The sequence below is a fragment of the Pelecanus crispus genome, chromosome 2, assembly GCF_030463565.1.
Source record: "Pelecanus crispus isolate bPelCri1 chromosome 2, bPelCri1.pri, whole genome shotgun sequence".
Lineage (NCBI taxonomy): Eukaryota > Metazoa > Chordata > Aves > Pelecaniformes > Pelecanidae > Pelecanus > Pelecanus crispus.
Genome location: NC_134644.1, coordinates 149,043,818 through 149,063,850, shown reverse-complemented (window position 1 = coordinate 149,063,850; position 20,033 = coordinate 149,043,818). Strand labels below are relative to the sequence as shown.

The 20,033-nt window shown below is 47.7% G+C and overlaps 1 protein-coding gene across 2 annotated transcripts; it reads left to right on the top strand.

The window, feature by feature from the left end:
- The first annotated feature begins 3,892 nt into the window (after positions 1–3,892).
- Positions 3,893–20,011, top strand: CCNE2 (cyclin E2). Of its 2 annotated transcripts, none has more exons than XM_075706300.1 (12): positions 3,893–3,955; positions 7,381–7,419; positions 7,515–7,623; positions 7,795–7,851; positions 9,833–9,984; positions 12,089–12,224; positions 14,678–14,824; positions 16,139–16,234; positions 17,008–17,142; positions 17,980–18,091; positions 18,931–19,085; positions 19,502–20,011. In XM_075706300.1, exons 2-12 carry the CDS (start codon positions 7,406–7,408, stop codon positions 19,601–19,603), a joined length of 1,215 nt encoding a protein of 404 aa, XP_075562415.1. In that variant the 5' UTR covers positions 3,893–3,955; positions 7,381–7,405; the 3' UTR covers positions 19,604–20,011. The 2 variants fall into 2 exon arrangements, with proteins under 2 accessions (XP_075562415.1, XP_075562414.1); XM_075706299.1 differs by having other exon boundaries at positions 7,792–7,851.
- Positions 20,012–20,033: the final 22 nt, after the last annotated feature.

Genomic DNA, 20,033 nt, shown 5'->3' with positions numbered 1-20,033 from the left:
GTCCAAGAAAATGTCACGTTTACAGACCAGTGGTGAAGCGATTCTGGAAAACATGAGGAAGGTGGCTCTTGTTATTTCTTTGAGCTGGAGACAGGAGATCCAACACAGGGGTAGGTGAAGATAGACTCAGTGCTTGGCTATTAGTTACAGGTGATGCTTCTCACTGCAGAGATGCTGTCCTTACCGGGGTTTGACTGTGGGCTTTGTTCAGGATATCAACTGTAAGGATTGTACTTTAAAGGTGTTTCACCTTTGGTGTGTTGAAAGTGGGAGTTCAAGTGTTCATGTACAGGAAAGGATATGGGTCTCTGACAGGACATGGATAAAGCATCTCCTGCATAAAAGGGTAAGAAGGCTCTGCAGAGGGATCTGGACAGTCTGGATCTATGGGCCAAGGTCAATTGTATGAGGTTCGACAACGCCAAGTGCCAGGTCCTGCACTTGGGTCACAACAACCCCATGCAACGCTACAGGCTTGGGGAAGAGTGGCTGCAAAGCTGCCTGGCTGAAAAGGACCTGGGCGTGCTGGTTGACAGCCGGCTGAACATGAGCCAGCAGTGTGCCCAGGTGGCCAAGAAGGCCAACAGCATCCTGGCCTGTATCAGGAATAGTGTGGCCAGCAGGAGCAGGGAGGTGATTGTGCCCCTGTACTCGGCGCTGGTGAGGCGGCACCTGGAATACTGTGTCCAGTTTTGGGCCCCTCAATACAAGAAGGACATTGAGGTGCTGGAGTGTGTCCAGAGAAGGGCAACGAAGCTGGTGAAGGGTCTGGAGCACAGGCCTTATGAGGAGCGGCTGAGGGAACTGGGGTTGTTTAGCCTGGAGAAGAGGAGGCTGAGGGGAGACCTTATTGTATTCTACAACTACCTGACAGGAGGTTGTAGTGAAGTGAGTGTCAGTCTCTTCTCCCAAGTAGTTAGCAATAGAACAAGAGGAAATGGCCTCAAGTTGCGTCAGGGGAGGTTTAGGTTGGAAATTAGGAAAAATTTCTTTACGGAAAGAGTGGTCAAGCATTGGAACAGGCTGCCCAGAGAGGTGGTGGAGTCACCACCCCGGAGGTGTTCAAAAAACATGTAGATGTGGTGCTTTGGGACACAGTTTAGTAGGCATGGTGGTGGTGGGTTGACAGTTGGACAGTTGGTCTTAGAGGTCTTTTCCAACCTTAACAATTCTATTCTGTTCTAATTTCAGGACAAGATATTTATTCCAAACTTCTTACTGCTGAGAAGGGTACATGATCTCAAGAAGGAAGAAAGAGGCTACCAACAAGAGCCAAAAGGACACAGTCCATTGGTTTGCTTTATGACTGCTGGGAAGTGATGGCATCTGCTTCTGAATGTGGGTTTAAAAGGTTGGTAACTCTCTCTTTTTCTCTCTCTGCTCCCCCCTTGCTTTAAAAGCATGCCTTGAAAAAATCAAGTCAAAGAGGAAATCCTTGTATCGTGCTATACTGTTGTAGGCCTGACCTTGCAAATTGTAAGGGAACTGTTAACTTATTCTTGATCTCTACTTGAGTTTTCTTCCTCTATTATAAAAATAATTCTTAGTACTGTTTGTTTTAAGCTGATCTGATTGTCATACAGGCTGCTTATCAATAGCTGGTAATGCCTATGCTCTCTGTTGCTGGCATTGACCTTAGAAAGACGTATTCACATGCTTATGACTAAAAGGTTTGCTCTGTGTTATATTTTAGCTAACAGGTTCTTAGTAACTGTAATATGAGCTCTCTCCCCTCCAAATCAGAAAAAAAAACCCAACCAAACAAAATAAGTCAATCTTGTAAGGTCTCAAAAATATTCCTTAATGCATATTAAACTGGATCATGCCTTGTTTGAAAAAGTCTCTGAAATGAAACAAGCAGGAAAGTAGTAGAATATTACAGGTTCTAATAGAAAACAAGGGTTTTGAAACCTCAGGGTTTCAAGTTATCCCATGCTGTTCAGCAGAAGAAAAACATTTCAGTTTGGGAAGGGTGCAACTTCCTACTAAAGGATTCTTCTTTAGGAAGGGTGTAAATCTTTAATGATGCTTTGCTTAGGCTATGTAGCTGGAGCCATTCTGCAATAAATAAGCTTTAAACTCCACTTAAAAACAATAAAGTTCATCCACACAAGAGTCCTGGAGCAGGCCTTTCCCTTAAGTGAGTTATAGAATAGCTTTGACAACATGGCTGTGACTCAAAAGGACAAAGCCCAGCAGCACAAGCGAATGACCATAGTAAAATACTGCAACAAGGTAGGAATATGGGGGGTAATATTCCATGTTATTTTGTGCCTGGATTGTGCTGGAGCTGTGTGCAAATGGTTATAATGAAATACCACTCCCTTCCTTGGAACAACCAGGTGGATTCAGAAGCGCTGGGAGAAGAGCAGTATTAAGCACACTTGGTAAATGGATTGATTCTCGTGGCTTTCGATCTGTGCTTTATAGATCCCTAGTAGACTTTGGGCTCCTTCAAAGAGATCCATAAAAGGATAACCAAGAAAAGCAACCTCAGCTGTGTAAACTTGTAAGGAAGGCCCTGTAATTCCTGCCTTTCCAATGGGGTTCACACCTTCTCTGGAACATATCTAGAAGCAGTAATTAAAAAAATTAAAACCACTAGACTAATCTAAAAGGACTTACCAGATCCCAGCACAAATACTGCTTAGCAGTTGTAGTGTGTTTCTAGAAGCTTAAAAATTATTCTCTCTTTTACACTCATCCCCCCTAAGGAGGCATCCACATAATGAAAGAGGATGTACTCTGTGTTAGCTCACTTGGAAATGTCCCAGTGTGGACTAAGTCACTTTAGTTTTATTGCCACATCAAAAGGTCAGCGCATTAGCTTGCATTGAAATCATAATTTCATTGTCTGCAGCAGGATTTTATTACACACTAGCTTCTGGGTTTTTTTTTTTTTCTGTACTGCTGAAAATTTATGGGAGAAGTTGCTGGCAGGGTGGAGAATGCTTATGGGATATGGTGCATTTTCCACTACTGAGGCAAAACCACAAATACGGTGGCGCGCGACCTGCAGCAGCTCACACCGAATGAGCAGTGTAGTCATTACAGTCTTTGTGTTGAGCCCTATTCATGGCAGACCCGATCCATTCAATTTTTAGCTACTGTTCTCTTTGCAGTATTCTTCTTTCATGATGTGCCACAGAATTTATTCCTGATGCGCCAAAACCTCTTTGCTGCTGAGATGCTGGCTGCCACCAAGCCCTAATTTGACATCTGTGAGGGGTGGAGGTTTTTTAGAAAAAAAAAAAAAGATACTTTGTCTCTCCTCTCTTGCTAGCCCCTTCATGAAGTTCCAGTTCTTTTTAACAAGTTGGCTACCGTAGGGTTTCAACTTCAGCAAGTCAGTTAGAGGCCCGAGGTTAGAGTTAGGTCAAGTTTGCTCAAATTTAGGAGACCACCTTTTCTCTGTAGTCAGTGGAGTGGGAGATGCACTTCCAGACAGCAGGATGTATCTTGCTGGTGGACTTCAGCGGAGATCAACTAACAGAGCTACCTGCTGAAGGCTATGTCTACTTTATGCATCCTGAGCTATGACATGAGTTAGATTTCTTGACATGAGCTAGTGCAACGTAGACAGTTGACAAAGATTGTTTCTAAGTGCCAAGGGGCTTGAACAGATGACAGTGGTTTGTGGGTTTTTTACATCTCTTTTGAGCCACAACTAGCAGATTTTCTTCATGATAACAACTGGAATGGGCATTTTGCAGCACTGAGGAGGCTGGGTGGCTGCAACATCCATCTCGCGCGTCTGTCATAGACGCAGTTTGCAGGAATCGTTGTCCCCGCTCCATCGGTTGCTGTAAGCACCCGCAGCTGAGAGATGGCCCTTGCTGCCCAAAACTTGTGACCTGTTAAACTGCTGTTAGCAACCCTACTGTAGCATCTCTCCACCTCTGGTGGGCTATGCTGCCTTTTCTCTTGCCCTTTAAAATGGCGAAACTATAAGAAGGTAAGCACCAAAACATGGTTATTGTGTTTAATTACTGTTATACGTATTTAGAGGCGAAAACTGTGTTTACTCTTTAATAGCGTTACACTTGGGAAAAGAAAAAGCAGAAGTGAAAAAAATGACGATGAGGTGGATTTACTTGAAGGCAGCTGCGGCTTCTCTTTGCGCTGTTTTGCGGCACGTGTGCTTTGCACTGCAAGAGAGGAGAGGGAAATTACCAGTTGCTCGCCACCAGCAAAATAGCCAGAGGTGCCCTGCGTCGAGGTGAGGGCTTGCCTCCACGCGCAGCCCCTGCCATGGGTGTTTTAAAGAAAAGCGCGTGCTCCAAGCATTGCTAAGGACATGGTGCTGTGGGGTTTGGTTGCTTTTGGGGCAGTGTGGAATTTTTTTTTTTTTTTTTTTTAGGATATTTAAGAAAACTCTGTGCAACCCTCAAGCGGTGTTACCAGTGTCTGGGAGGCGTGCGTGGCGCTGAGGGTGAGCTTCACCCTCCAGCATGGGGGCAGAGGGGGCTGCGGGGTGGGTGCTCCCGCGGCGGGCACTGCTGCCCTGGGGCTCGGTGGGACCCCGAGGGGCGGTGGCGGGCCCGGGCCCGGGCCCGGCTGGCAGCTGTGGAAAGCCGTGGGGACAGGGCCACCCACGGGGGACCGCGGAGGCTGTGCTCGGGGAAGGCCCGTTTTCTGCTGGGCGAATTCCTCTGTGGTTAAACGCCGCAGAGGCGGAGGGAGAGAGCAGGGACCCCGGGGGCGGGCTCTGGCAGGAAGGCCCAGGCCCCTCGCGGCGGCGCCGGGTGCCTTCATGGGGGGCGGCTGGCTGAGGGACACCCCTGTGCGGTGACACGCGCGACAGCCACCGGCCGGCGGGCTGCCAGAGGGCCGGTCGCACCGGAGAGGGCTGTCGGTGGGTCGGGAGGCTGGCGGCGCAGGGAGAAGCGGGCCGCGGCTGGGCGGCCGAGGGCCGACAGCGCCGGGCGGGCGGGCGGGGGTGCCGCCGAGGGGCGGCGGGGCGCCGGGGGGAGCGCGTCCCCGCGGGCGGGGGCTGCCGGCGGCGGGCGGGAGGCGCCGCCCCGCCCTCAGGGCCGCGGCGGGAGCGGGGCGGGGCGGGGCGGCGCGGGGCGCGCGCGGCGGGGCCGTGTTTACATTCCGCCGCCCGCTGCACGTTGCCGCGGAGCGCCGCGCTCCCATTGGCCGGGGGCGGGCGGCGGCCCCGCCCCGGGGCGGGCGGGCGGGCTGCGGCGTGCGCGGCGCGGCGCGGCGCGTGGGGCCGCCGGCGGAGCCGCCCCGGCGGGGCGCGGGCGCGGCCGATCGGGACGACGGTGCCGGGGGTGCCCCGCCGAGCCGGGACCGGGGGAGAGCGGACGGGGCGGCGGGCGGCTCTCCCTGCGGGGCGGCAGCCCTCCTCCCGGCACCGCCCGCCGCTCTCCGGGAGCCGGCCGCCGCTCTCCAGGGAGCCGGGGCGGGCGGGGCGCGGGGGTGTCCCGGCGGCGGAGGCGGGCGGGGGAGCCGCTGGGCCCGGGGCGGCCCCGCGGCGAATGGGCGGCGCTGGGGCGAGCGGGGCGCGGGCGCCGGCGGAGGGAGGGCGGCGGGCGGGGGAGCTGTCTGCCGCCCTCGCACATGCGCAGCGCGGGCCCGGGCCGCGCTATATAGCGACTTGGCGCCGGCGCCAGCTGAGCAGCGCGGCCCGGGCGGCGGCGGCGGAGGTGCGCGGGGCGTGGCGGGAGGGGGTCCCGCCGGTGGGGACGGGGGGCGGCCGTCGCGATGGTTATGGTTCTGATGGTGATGATGATGGTGGTGGTGGCGGCGGCAGCGGCGAGGGTGGTGATGGTGGCAGTAGCGGTGGCGATGGTGGCGGCGGTACCGGCGGACCCGGTGCCGGTGTTTGGGGCGCAGCCGCGGCGGGGCGGCGCGGGAGCGGTGAGGCGGGCTGCCCGCCCGCCCGGGCACCGTTTTGGAGGGAGAGCGGCTGAGGAGAGCCGGGGGGGGTTGGGGGGGGTGTCCGCGCCTGGCCCCATCCGCCGCCGCGGTGCCCTCCCGCCCGGGGCGGGGAGCGGCGGCGAGGGGCGATGGCCCGGGCGGGCACCGGCGGCGGGAGGCAGCGCGGCGGGCCGGGCTGGCGGCGGGAGCCCGCCATCGCTCCCCCCCTCCCCGCCCCCCCCCTCCACCCCGGGGCCGCCCGGCGGCGGAGAGCCCCGCGGGGGTGGCGGGCTGCCGGGTTTTGGAGGGAGACGGGCGCGGTGGGGGCGGGGAAGCCGGCCGAGCCGCTTGGCGGGCTGACCCCCATGGCCGGCCCGCGCCGCCCGCCCTCGCCCCGTCCCGGCGGCGGGTCCCGGCTCCCCCCGCTCGGGACTGGGGCTTGGCGAGGAGGGCGCCTGGTGGGGGGGACACCCCCCTGGGAGCCCCCGATCCCCGCGGTGCCCCGGCCCCAGCCCGCGCTGAGGGGCGCTGGGGGGGTCCCGTCGCCCCCCCCCCCCCGCGTTGTGCCGGCTCCCCCCCCCCGAGGGAAGGTGTCCCGGCTGGGGGGGGGGGGGGTGTCGCCGTGCGTGGGGCTGCCGCCCCGGCGGGCCCACCCCCCCACTTCCCCCTCAGGTTTTGGAGGGAGCCTCGCTCGCAGCAAGGCGGGAGCGCGGGGGAGGGGGGGGCCGCCGTCCTGCCCCGCTCCCTGCCCCCTCACGCGTCCCCTCCGCACCCCTCGGCCGCGGCGGGGCGGGCCGGGGGGGCAGGCGGCGGCTCGGCCCCTCTCGGAGGGCGCGGGAGCGCGGGCGGCGGCGGTGCCCCCCCGCCCCAGCCTGACCCCCGCGGCGCCCCGGGGCCGGCCGCCGCGTCCCCCCGGCCCTGCCCCGCTCGGCTCGGCGCGGCGCGGCGCGGCGCAGGCCGCCGCCTCCCCGCTCTCTGCAAATTGGCGCGGAACCGGCGCGGCGGGAGCGCGGGCGGCACGGCTCGGCACGGCACGGCCCATCCCGGCAGGTGGGGGGGGGGGGCGGCGGCGAAATGGCCCCGGGGGGAGCCGGTGCACCGGCAGAGCGCGTGTCTGCGTGGGTGCCTGATGGCTGGGGTGCGCGGGGGGTGGGGGGTCACGGCGCCAGGGACACCCCCCCCCCCCATCCTCCCGCGTGGGAAATGTCCCTTTACAGCTTCCCCCCCCCGGGCTAGGCGAGCCCAGCCGGCCTGTGCCAAACTGGCTGCTGGCGCACCGGGGCATCCCGGTGTAGCCCGCTTCAGCAGCGTAACTCCCAGCGGGACGTGGAGCTGCCTGTGATCATACGCCTCAGCCATCCTCTGCTCCGGCGTTCCTCCTGCCAGTAAAATACTCCTGCCCTTCTATTTCAGCTGCGTAAACCGTGCTGCTCTTTGTGATGCAAAGCACGGAACTTGGTCCTAACTTCCTAAGGATACGTTAACTGAGCTTATGTTTTTCCTTTGGTCCAGGTAGAGATCTTACGACCCAAAGAAGATGTCAAGACGCAGGTAAACTGTTAATACACCATAATACACCAAGCGTATCTGCGTTCATCTAATACCGGCCGCTCTCCTAACATCTGATGTCTTTTTGCTCTTTGCAGTAGCCGGTTGCAAGCCAAGCAGCAGCAGCCGCTGTCATGTCAAGAAGAGTCTCCACAAGAACTGCAGGCACCAGAACATCTCCAGACCAGAAAAAGGAGAACAGCAGAGGTGACCAGTTTGGGCAATGTATTAAATTTAACAATATTGAAAGTTCTCCGGTGTATTTGGGTGGGAGAATCTTTGCTCTGGGGTGGGAATGGCAACAGTTTGCTTTAGTTTCAGAGGTGGCTGCGCTGGTCGTTGTCAGTGTATTGATATGTGTGTGTCTCTTCTCAGCAGGAGATCAAGAAAAGAGAAGATGGGAAAATTGCTAAAAAGCATCAATATGAGATTAAGGTAATTCAGTCCTGATTCCTGGTTCAAACTAGGTGAGGGAGTCTGGTTTATGTTGTTTATGTAAAGTCATGCATTCCACGCTAGAAAGTATTGAATAGGGTAAGTTTCTACCTTCGGATATTAAAAACTATGGGAGCTCTGCACCTTAGCATCTTTTTATCCATTTTTGCTTTTTTACGCGTGGCTTTGTTGCAGATAAAGTGTCCTTCAGTGTGGAAACCACTGCAGAGTAAGGTTAGGTGTAAAAATGAGAATAAACCCAGATATTTCAGAATAATTCCACATGCAGAGCAGGTAAGTCCTAGAGGCAAGCCTAAACAAGATCATTGCACTTGTTTTAACTTAAGGTGTGGTTTCACGGCCATTTGGTTAAGACGACTCATAACTGTGCAGGCCCTCTTTACTTTCACTCAACAGTTCTTTTGATTATTTAAATCAATTTAGGAATCTGTTTTAACCAACACAGGCTACTCCTAAACCAAGTGAGGGGCTATACAGTTTATTTTAAAGTGGGTTAGTAAAATGATGTAACTTTCTCTTGCAAACAATGTTGTTTGCAGTTTTCCTGTTTGTAAAGCAAATGAGACTAACAGCTATGGTGAAGCAAAACTCTTCCGATTGTGAAGTTCTCTTTGCAAACTTTGTGTAGGGAAAAATGCCGTGTAAGTACATCAGCTGTACTTGGGTGAAACCGTGTGTCACAACTTAACTTTGCCGAAAGGGCGAAATCCTGCTCCCCTTTCTTTCCTTCCTTGATAGCTGGCCATGCACTCCATCCCCTGCCTTGCTCCATTTTTGGTTCTCTTTAAATGAAGCAGTGTGCAGGTTCAGCTTGCTAACTTGACACTACAAACTGAATTAATGTTCTGCTGGGTTAGTGAGTTGAATCAACCCAGCAGAGGGTCTGACAGGCATCAAAGCTGACAAAAGAAGGAAGGGGTGGGACTTGGGCAGTGAGGATCACAGGAGAGAAGAAAGAGCGGGATCTCCCTTTTCTCGTGGCCCATGTGCTGTTCGGATCAATTCTGCGGGAGTATGTAACTTCACTCTTAGGGTACTTTAGTCTGGCTATAAATAGGTTTAGATATACTAAGGAAATCGTATGTAGTTTGCCTTGCGAAACAGCTATATAGGAAAAGTTCCTGTGTTCAGGGGCAGGTGTTGCCATTCTTTGGGAATGGGGATCCCCTCTAACTCCACAGAGCAGATTAAAGTTCTGTGTCACCATTTTGAAGGCTGTCAGCCATTACAGCATTGCATATGCTCCATGCATTTGATACCTCTTTACTTGTATTGGTTATGTACAACCAAGTAAGTATTAGTGAAACAAGCTGCAGAGTTAACTGAAGTAATCTAGAATTCCTTCTTCAAAGCTTTCTGCATGAATAACTTTGGGCTCTTCTCCTTTTGAGTCATTGCATCCCATATTTGGCATTGCCAGGCTGAGAGATAGTTCACAGCTGCTGCTTGCTCAGTGGGTATCTAGCTCTGGAGCCGAGATGGGTGGCTCCTCTCTGGAGTGCTTAATTGGAAGATAACAAGTTGCTGAATTTCCCCTGAGAGAGAGTAGAACCTCCACCCTCTCCTTTCTTTTCCCTCTGAGTAGATAAGTAGATAGGACCAGCAACCTCGTGTCTTGTGTTTTAGTAGCGATGAGTACCTTTGCCTTACGTACCGTAACTGAGCAGCTCAAGCAATGGATAAGTTACTTGTGGGTTCATAAACTAAAGGCAGTTGTCTTCCTTAAAGTTGAGCTTCCCAAATTTATCACATTTGTTTATACATGTTCCATCTTGGCTACAAAAGGCTTTGCTGGCATTTAATCTCTGTCTGTCTTGGGTTCAGTAGTTGAATCAATGCTGAGGTCCAAAAAAGGCTAACATACGTTACATATATTATTGTTGTTACCGTAATCTACTTCTTCCCTTTCTTGCTCTTATAATAAAATCAGCATTTAAAAGATACCTTGTTTATGTTGCAGAGTTGTTGGCCGCCCACGATAACAGGAGGCATCTCGCCTTGCATAATTATTGAAACGCCTCACAAAGAATCAGTAACCACTGACTTCTCAAGATTCAAAAAATACAGGTTCAGAAACCTCTTCATAAATCCATCGCCTTTGCCAGAACTCAAGTAAGTTTACCAGATGCAACAGTTGTTGATGTGTTATCAAATATGCCGAACTACTGTAGTAAAATCTGTTGTTGTATTGTGTTTGTATAATAGTGGGCAGTACTCAACCCATACCTCTACTTGTCTTCTCATCCCACAAACAATCTGATGTCCAAAAAAAAGACAGAAATTCTGGGTTCTCTCCACACACACACATACACACACACCTCAGTTTTATAAACACACTGGACAGATAATTTTCATCTTTCAGAGCTCTCCTTTTGTAACTTAACACTGGAGACTCTAAGTGGTTAAGAGGCACGTAATGGTTAAACTAAACTTCTTTCAGTGCTATTGGAACTGAGTGACCAAAAAATACCAAGCAAAGTTTTCTTTAAGAACTTAAAAATATACAGATATGTAAATAAACTTGTGGCAATATTGCTGCACAGGTAGCTTACTAATGCAATGCAGTATGCTTGGGGCAGTCACAGTTCTAGAAAGTTTCCCTTCTGCAGAGGGATAGACTAACTGACTAAATTGGATTTTTCAATTTCTGAATTTCTTAGACATTCAGGTGTGTTAGATGAGTACCTCAGTTGCTGTTTGTATCAGCCTGGTGTTTAATGAGAGAGTTGTTAAATTTACTGCAATGCTTCAGGGGCAACTTCTGCTGAGGTGAATGAGAAGAGAAGCAGAACATGAAGCATTACTTTAAGAGAACCTTTCTAGATACACCACTTGATCAGAACTGGGAGATGCTGCATGGTGATGTTCTGCCTCAGTACAAAGCAATGTATCTCTTACAGTCTCTTTCACTGAGTTTCAAACTCAGTTGCTCTTCTCTCTCAGTATTACTCTCAAGCCTGCTGAACTGTGCTTTAAAAAACAGTATGCTGTTCCCTGTACCTAGCAAATTACATTTTTGTGTGTGTTGGAAAGCTTAGTGCAAAGTAGTTTTTTAAAAATAATAATCGTAAAAAAAAAAAGGATGGTGAATGAGGGAATCTCATGCACTCCTTTAGCAAGTTGTTGGAAACTGCTGGATCCCAAAGATATGTTCAGATACAGAATTCCATGGAAGGAGTTTAATCCTTGATGTTCACCTCTTGTCGACAGGCATCTGGTAAAGCTGAGCTCCATCCTTTCCAATTAGCTGAACGAGAGGATCATTTACTTTTTCCTGCCTTCGTAACTGCTGCAGAAAGATCATAATAGGAGATGTCTCAATGCTTGCCCACTTAAATAGGGAGACTTGTGCCTTAAAGTAGCAAGTATCTCTCCAGGTTTTAACTTATGATGGCAGCAGGATGGAACTGATCTGGGTTAGAATTTGTAGGCGATACCAGTGATCAGGTCTGTTTAATCTCTTTCTGCTTTTGCATGGGGAAAGGTAAATATATAACTCCAAAAAATTTCAGTAGGAAATCAGCATTGCATTGATTAATGTGCTGTTTCTCTTAGTAACTGTAGGATGAGAAGTATATCTAAGAAAAAAACCACATCAATTCATAATAACAATAATTGCAAATTAAAATCGAGCCATATTAATGATGTAGGCATCTTCTTCCCAAGTAGACTTGAGTACTAATAAATTATAAATTAGCAATAAACAAGAACTCGGGTTTTCTCACAATAGCCTGTTTCTGAGCCTTAAGGTAAGCTAGAAAAGGAAGGGATGGATGAGTGACTTTTAAACACCATCTGTAAATGTTTTTCTCAAACTAAACCAGACAACTTCATATACGTTTTGTGTTTCTTGGGGAGTGGGGTGGGTTTTTTTCTTATCTATGGGGAAGGTCTTGGTTTTTATCTTGCTCTCTGGACAGCCACCTAACTAGGCAAAATAGGAAACTCTGGTTGTATGTGCAACTTTGGGATGCACACGTTCAGTTTTATTGGCTGTTCTATAAAACTGGACTTGCTGATGATCTTGGCAAGCTGCTGTTGTAGTGATGTAAAATGTTCAAAGTCTACCTGCAGTTTTCTAATTACCATAAGGATCTTTTAGTATGTGGAATTTTTCTTTTTGTTCCTGAATATATGTAAACAATAAATAACGTTTTTATACTCTTTTTGTGAAGGTGTATATGTACTTAACAATGCTTGTAACTTTATTCCATAGCTGGGGAAATTCCAAAGATGTCTGGCTCAACATCCTGAAGAAGGAGAACAGATACGCTCACTGCAAACATTTCACATCACTACATTCTAGTTTGCAACCTCACATGAGATCAATACTCTTAGACTGGCTCTTAGAGGTGTGTTCTTTTAGTTACTTTGCCATGTGTTACGCCTGTGAAGTAGGCAGATAAAAGCACAGCTTTTACATAAAAGATCTAATAGCAAAATGTACTCTATGGTAAATGCTAAAACTGATCTGCAGCAAAAAGGGTTACAAGTTACTGCTTTTGATCCTCTTGATGAGCTACATTCAGTCTTACCCTGCAGGAGACTCTGAACCTTCCACACAGGGCAGCAAGCAACAGTACTAAATTTATGCTCTTGCCACACTTATTTCCTGGCAAGGGGAGAAATTGCACTGAAATTCCTGTAGACAGATCAGTTATGGAGCTCTACCTTTACATCTTAGACTGTATCTAAGCTATGAGACAACTGCATCTGTCCTGAGGACTTGAGTTACCACCCTAGCCCTGTCTATATGTATCAAGAGCTCTTGGATGTCAGCCCTAACACTATTTTCTGGCTTACTAGTACTTTTTTAATTCCATCCTATGAAGAGAGCAGAAGAAAGTAGTGCATTCGTGGCTGACATCTGAAGGCTCTTGATATAGACAGGCTCTTGTTGGAAAACAGTTAAAACTAAATCATCAATTTTCCAGTCCAACTACTGTACTTCAGAGTATTCCAGTTGTCAAACAAAATGGAAGTTCTCAATCTTGGCAGCCTATGCGAAGGAGTATTAGTGTTGTAAATAGAGAACTATGTTCTGGAGGCGTTTCCAAGAACTCTATTGAGCGTATTCAGTCACCACTGCCAAAAGCAACCTTTGACTTATGCAATCCTTGCCCATCAGCAGAAGGAACCTTGCAGGTTTGACAGCTCCATATCGAGTACTCCAAGGAAGCAGATGTTAGTGGCACTCTTGCTGTCTCGGTGGACAGGGAATTTCAAGGGAAAGGGAAGGAGCCGAGTAGGTTTTTTGTTTTTAAAAACATGGTCTGAATACAAAAAATATTCTAGTTGTGCACTTCCCTACTTCCTTTAATGTGTAATTTACATACTACCATTAAATCGTGTTTTTCTGTGTTTTTTGAAAATCTTGAACTCTTAGGAAATCATCCAATTTCCAAACAAAAATGTCAACAAGGGCCTTGTTATTGTCTGGCTTGGCAGTTCTGTGTGCCACAGTGGATTAAAATCCCAGCAGTTTTGAGAGTCCTCCAGTAGCTCCTAACACTGTCTTCTGTAACATCATAACTGAGATACTATTTAACATGATCAAGCATCGTTGCTTATGTTTGGGCAGTACGCTTTTATAGAAATTGTGCCATTTATTCATGGGTGGGCCTGGTCTGTATCTTTTTAGTTCTGAATCTTCTGTGGAGCAGTATTTAATAATACCAGAGTAGCACATCAGTTGGCAAATATTAGATCAGGTCTAAAAGAATGAGCTGTGGTGTTACTGCCAACCAGTTGCATTTTTTGTTAGTCAGGAAGGGTTTTAATTTGCAAACAGGCTTTCAACATTATCTTAGGAAATAGCTAGTAGTAGTGAGATTTTATTCTGACTTTGTATCCAAGCGAAATAATGAAGCAGGGTAGGAAGCTTGGACTTGGGATCTATTGCTTGGATATTCTTTCCTGTTGACCATATGTAGATCGTAAGTAATTTATAGATATCTAACTAGTTTCTGCTTGTAGAAGGGATATAGAGTTGCAGATAAGTTGGAGATGTAGTAGACCCACCCAAATTCAGTTAGAGATCGGAGGGAAAAGTAGGCCTCTGCATAAGATCTCCAGGCCTGGGCAGTCTCCTTTCCTTTTTTGGTGAACTGGCATTTGAACCACTTTGAGACAATGCAAGTATTAAAAGTTTTCCCTGCCAGGGAAACCCACAACTGTATGGAGCAGATGGCCATTCCTGCAGTTTTGTTCCTGCTTAGTGAGGCTGTCGGTGTGCCTGAGGGCTGCGGGCAGCGCTCCTGGCTTGCCAGCAGAGCCCCCTCGGGCAGGAGCTTCCAGCCTTATTTGCTGTAGAGCCAAAGATTTCAAGGGTTTTACTGGTTCTGCCCTGGGACAAGACCTACTACGAATACAGGGAGGATCTGCTCAGTGACTTCAACTTCAGCTTTGAGCCCAGAGTATTCTTAATCAAGCAAATTAGCGGGGGTTTTAGCTGCCCCCCCCCCCCCCCCCCCCCCCCAAAAAAAAAGGAGGCTTTCTTCTTTCAGTGTAAAATTGTTTGTACTCATTTTTAGGAAAACTGGATGCTATTTAGATTGGAAAAAGTATACTTTGGAAGTATGTTAGTGCATCATAGACAATCCATGTTTAGGTGGGGGCATAGGAGATACTTTTTCCAGCCCCGTACTAACCACTACATCCTAACACAGCTGGGTATGTGATAGTTTGTGTGTACAAAAGATAAAATTGTGCCTACTGTGTTTCACTATTAAAGCTTGAAGACTCCAATGTGTCTACATAGAGTCTTTTAACAGAAAACTGAATTTGTTTTTTTTTCCTGTTGTAGGTATGTGAGGTGTATGCACTCCACAGGGAAACCTTCTACCTAGCTCAAGACTTTTTTGATAGATTCATGTTGACACAAAAGAACATTAACAAGAGCATGCTTCAGCTCATAGGAATTACCTCATTATTCATTGCCTCCAAACTTGAGGTAAGAAGCTCTGTTACAGGGAGGAGGATATTAAGTTTCGAATAACTAAAAAGACAGTGATAACATATTTATTTCTTCTGTCTGAATCTTTTGAACTTGGTGGTGTACATACAACACTGAAGGTCAGAAGGGGAAATTTTTTCTCTTCCTTCAGTTGTGCATATGTCAATCTCTTGGAGTGTAGTCTTTGTCCTCCCTTTCCTCAGCAGCAGGGAAGGAGACCACATAAACTTAAAAGGTATGCAAATGTGCTAGGAGTAGTTTTGTTTTGTTTTGTCTTTTTCCAAATGTACAGCAATTGGCAAGCAGTCTCAAGAATGGGTGTGGGACTTGAACAAAACCAAGCCTCAGTCTCAAACTGCCTGTACATCAGGCTGATACCCCTTCAACCCATTTAGTGGAGGGTTTTTTTTGTTGGGGTTATTTTTTTTTTTCTTTTAAAGATAATGTATCAGTGCAGTGATGGTGATATGTTACATTGCGCACTACATCTGCGAGCCCAGAGCATATTTTTGTGTGCCTCTTTTTGTAGGTCAGGATAGGCTAGACTGAGAGGAAAATTTTGGGTATTAAGTTTTTATACTTGGAAACCCCCCGATCTAGCTGTTCCTAAAGCCAAGGCCGTTCCCTACAAGCAGTTGTCTATTCTAAAGAAGTGCGTGGGGCATCAGGCCATGGAGCCAGCTGGTAGAGAAGCAGTTCTGCTGGCAAGTTCTCTTTTACTAACACACCTACCTATACGTGGCCCCAACTGGCATGACTTGGTTGGCAAATTTCTTTGTTAACTGTCTCTGCACCATGGATTTTGCCAGGTACAGTGGCTGTGGGACTTTTCTCTCATCTTGTTCTAGCTTTTTTTTTTTTTTTTTTTTTTTTTTTTAAATCAATGAGACTGCATCAGCATTAACAGATGTTGTGCATAACCTGCATTAGCAAGCCTTTTCTAATACCCCAGTGTGCTGCACAAGAATTAGGGTGGTGTATGTTTTTACATGAAATGGAATAGCTGAGTAGAAAGTGGTATAAATGAAAGGCTGTTCCAATTGCTTGATCAGCATTTATTTCCCCAAAAGCTAAAAAAGTTGCGATAAATCTGTCATGTTTTATAACAGATAACATATAACCTACTTGTTTTTAGTATCTCCTCATCCTGTAAGTTTCAAGTCACTTCATATAATGAGAAAAACACTCTTCTAGCCTAAGAAATGTTAATATTCCAATATAGACTGAAAAGTATTTGCCAGTATCCTCTCAAGCTTTTCTAAGAATTGTAAGGCACTCTAATCTTCACTTTTTCCCCTCCTTCCCTTAAAGGAAATCTACGCTCCTAAAATACAGGAATTTGCTTACGTCACTGACGGTGCTTGCAGTGAAGATGATATTGTCAGAATGGAACTTATTATGTTAAAGGTAATAACTTTGCTGTGTTTGTAAGTGCCGGTTGAAAGACCATCCGGCTGAGCCTTGTGTTTTAATGGCATTTACCTGCTTAGAAAATGAACACGTTCTGTATGTCCCTCTTTCTGCAAAACAGCGAAACCGTCATTGTATGTGCAGTGGACCTCTAAAGCCCCTGGCTGGGGTGAGATCCCTGTCTGTCAGAAAAGGACAGGTTTCTCGCGCTCATATGCAAGTAAAGGCTCTTAACAGGTGCAGCCAGCCACGGGACAGACCAGAAGGCTGTCGCTGTAGTGTAGTGCACTTGCCAGGGTCCTTTGCTGTCCAGGAACAGGGGCCTCTGGAGAGCCAGGCAAAAGCACTGACGCTACTCGGTGCTCCTTATGTTGGAAAAGATCCATCTTTACCGTCACAGAGCTCCTTGTACATTTATTCTCCATGAGTAGATACTAGTTGCAGGTTCAGGCAGCTAGGTAGCCTGAAGGCTCGGGGGAAATACTCTAATTTCCCAGCTTCTGAATGGGGAAGATACGTAAGATCCAACTGCACGGGGGTTGAGATAGATATATTTTTTGTGCCGATTTTAGCGCAGCCTGTTCAAAAAGTAGTGAGAATGCGATCTAAAATATTTGTACTTGAAATTGTACATAATCTCTTTAGCGTCTTCTGAGGATCCGTGCAATAAGCTGAGCAAGCTCAGAAGGGGAGGTACGGGAAAAGCCATCAGGGCACAAAACTATTCTTGCAGGGTTTAAGGTGCTTACCTGTTTGTTTAATATTTGCAGGCTTTAAAATGGGAACTCTGTCCAGTGACGATCGTCTCTTGGCTGAACCTCTATCTTCAAGTGGATGCTCTGAAGGATGTTCCGACAGTGCTGCTACCTCAGTATTCTCAGGAAAAATTCATTCAGATAGCACAGGTAGGTAGTAAATTGTATTGGAAAATGCTTTTTGCAGTGAGTACAAGCACAACTGAACATTACACCCCAAAAGCCATTGAAGAATGCTTTTCCTTGTTTCACCTCACCTGTTACTTTGTTAAGGAATGTGCAGTTTGACTGCCAGAGGACTTCATAGTAAGTTTTAAGGACAAGCACCCATGTGTTTCTTGTCCCCCTGCCCTCACATATTTTAAGACTTTTCTGTACAGTGGAAAAATAAAAATCCATCTTGTGTTTTTTTTAATTGCTATGTGCTACAGTGGCAACAGGAGGGTGGGTAATTTAGGACGCTATGGACAGTTAACTGTTTTTACCTGTATTATCTGTAACAGTGTTTCTGTGTATTTGCCCAGAAGGCAGTCCGAGGAGTGTTTTGACTATTTTGAAACTGCTGTGGTTCCATTTTTATGGGCACGTGTTGTGTCCAGCCTCAGAGAGGCTTACTGAAGAGTAGACATGTCGAGGTCACCGGGCTGCTAGGTAATAGTTTAATTGAAGAAAATACCTTCTTGGAGCTCTGCTAAGAGTTTCAAGGTGTACTTAAACCCGTGCAAGTGAAGTGTCTTGCATGTTACAAATTGCGTATTACAAAGTGCAAATTGGTTTGCATCATAACTCTGTGAGACCCACTTTAACTGCAATTGATGCCAAAAATAAATTAGATGCACACAAATGATCCTAAAAAGCTCAGCCATGTTAGAGCATAGAGTGTAGGGGGACTGCTGTATGCACAGCAGCTTCTGAGACAGGATTATACTAAAGTATCATCTTGTTAAAATTTGTAACTCTTCTTTCCTCCACTCTTTACTTCCTCAGCTCTTAGACCTGTGTATTCTGGATGTGAATTCTTTGGACTTCCAGTACAGAACACTAGCTGCTGCAGCGCTCTGCCACTATACCTCAATTGAAGTAGTTAAGAAAGCTTCAGGTAAGAAGCTTTTGTAAAGTTTAGTCTTGTTAGGCAGGGAATTCTGAAAGCTGTTACGTGCCCGAGGCTGCTAAGAGTGTATTGGTTTACCAGGCTGCCAAAGAGCAAAAGCTCCATGGACACCAATAGTTTGTTCTTCTCTTCTGTGGGCGTTTCCCTCGCCTAATTTCACTTCCTTCCTACCACTATTTCAAATGTCACAGACACTCAGAAAAGAAGGAAACGCTTTCAGAAGCATAGCCTTAGCTAAGGAAATGAAGCAGATTTATCCTTCTTGCTTTTGGGCTGATACTACTGCTCTGTGACTGCCTGTTGTTTTGGGGATTGTTAGCTATACATTATTTGGCTACTTTTTCTCCTAAAATGTAGCCAGCCACCAGTCATCCTCAGCTGCCAGTGGCATTCAGTTAACCTGTGTGCTAATTCCTACAAGCCTGTCCCTTATAAAGTTTAAAAAAAAAAAAAAAAATCACTTAAGCTCAGCACTTGTGTGTTGCCTGTGGTAGCATAAAGGACTGGGACAATAGCGTGTGTTTTTATAGTGTGAACCAAAATCTTGTGCTCAAGCTTAAAAAGTTGTGTCAGCCTCGCCTGGTAAGCAACAGGAACCCTCATGGCCACAGAGCCGCTCTGCTCTGCTCAGGAGGCCTGTGCCACCAGCCTCCGCCACAGCGCTCTTAAGGAAGGAGCACAAGGAAATGCTGGGAGTTTCTGGGAGGATGTTTCTGACTTTTTTATCTGCAGTATTAGTTATTGTTGTTTTTAAATTTATGAGCATATTGGAACACTGAGCAACTCCCCCATGGTTTCTAAATACGTTACTGTGTCCTACCCTCTAGGCTTAGATTGGGACAGCATTTCAGAGTGTGTAGAATGGATGGTTCCCTTTGCGAGTGTGGCAAAAAAAGTCCCTGTGAAGCTGAAGAACTTTAAGAAGGTTGCAGCAGAAGACCGACACAACATCCAAACACACACAAATTATTTGGACATGCTGGTAGGTGGCTTGCGGCTTTGCAGTTGAGGCAGCTGCGGGTGCATTACGCACCCCTTCTCCTGGGGCAGCTAAGGCTGGCCAAACCCCGTCCCGCTCCCACCTGGCCTGGCTCCCTCCACCAGAGTGGTCAGCGGTGCCCAACCTTTTGCTTCTTGCTCCTGCATGATGATGCCATAAACTAAAGGTGTTTTACCACAATGCTCGCAGGCTGTAAGCAGAGAACTGGCGCAGTGTTTGTTTAAAAGATAATAATCTTCACTTTGTTGTGTGACGCCGCCTGTTGGTTTTTTTTTTTTTTATTCAGTATCCTAACTCTGGAGTACTTGAGTTGTACTAGCAGGGTGAGGAATATTAGCGGAACAAAAAAGTAGAACTTGTCACAGGTATTAACTGTTGTCTTCCTCCCCGATACACAGGAAGAAGTTAACAGTGGAGTAGCATCTACTGCCCCAGGTCAGTTATCACCCGTGTCAACAGGAGGAATAATAACCCCTCCCAAAAGCACAGAGAAGAAATGAAATATGGACAAACATCACGAACAGTTTCAGAAACAGGACTTGGTGCTTCAGAACAAGACCACACTAAGGGTGACTCATGCTCTTTACTGCTATTCGAGACTTAGGCAGTAAAAGACGCATCAAATAGAGCAGCAGATGGAAATTGCGCCTGGTGTCCTCCTACAGACTTGATAAAAGATTTAGACCAAGCATCCCTCCATGCTGTCGCAGGAGCCTGGACTACTTTGGTGCATTCTCAGACATGACTTAGTTCAACCCTGACCATTCCTAACTTATGAATTTCAAGAACTTTTTAAAAATGACTGAGTGGCAAAGTTTGTCCGCTCAACTTACATGTCAAACTTGCTTTAAACTCGGGCTAGCCCTACAGGAGAACTCAATGACAGCTTGTACATATTACCTCTTCTTGACTTTTTTTTTTTTTCCCCCC

Coding starts and splice junctions, on each gene's coding strand:
- CCNE2 (XM_075706299.1), top strand. Junction 7,852..9,832: donor AGCATCAATATGAGATTAAG/GTAATTCAGTCC, acceptor TTTATGTTGCAG/AGTTGTTGGCCGCCCACGAT. Junction 12,225..14,677: donor TCTTAGACTGGCTCTTAGAG/GTGTGTTCTTTT, acceptor TTCCTGTTGTAG/GTATGTGAGGTGTATGCACT.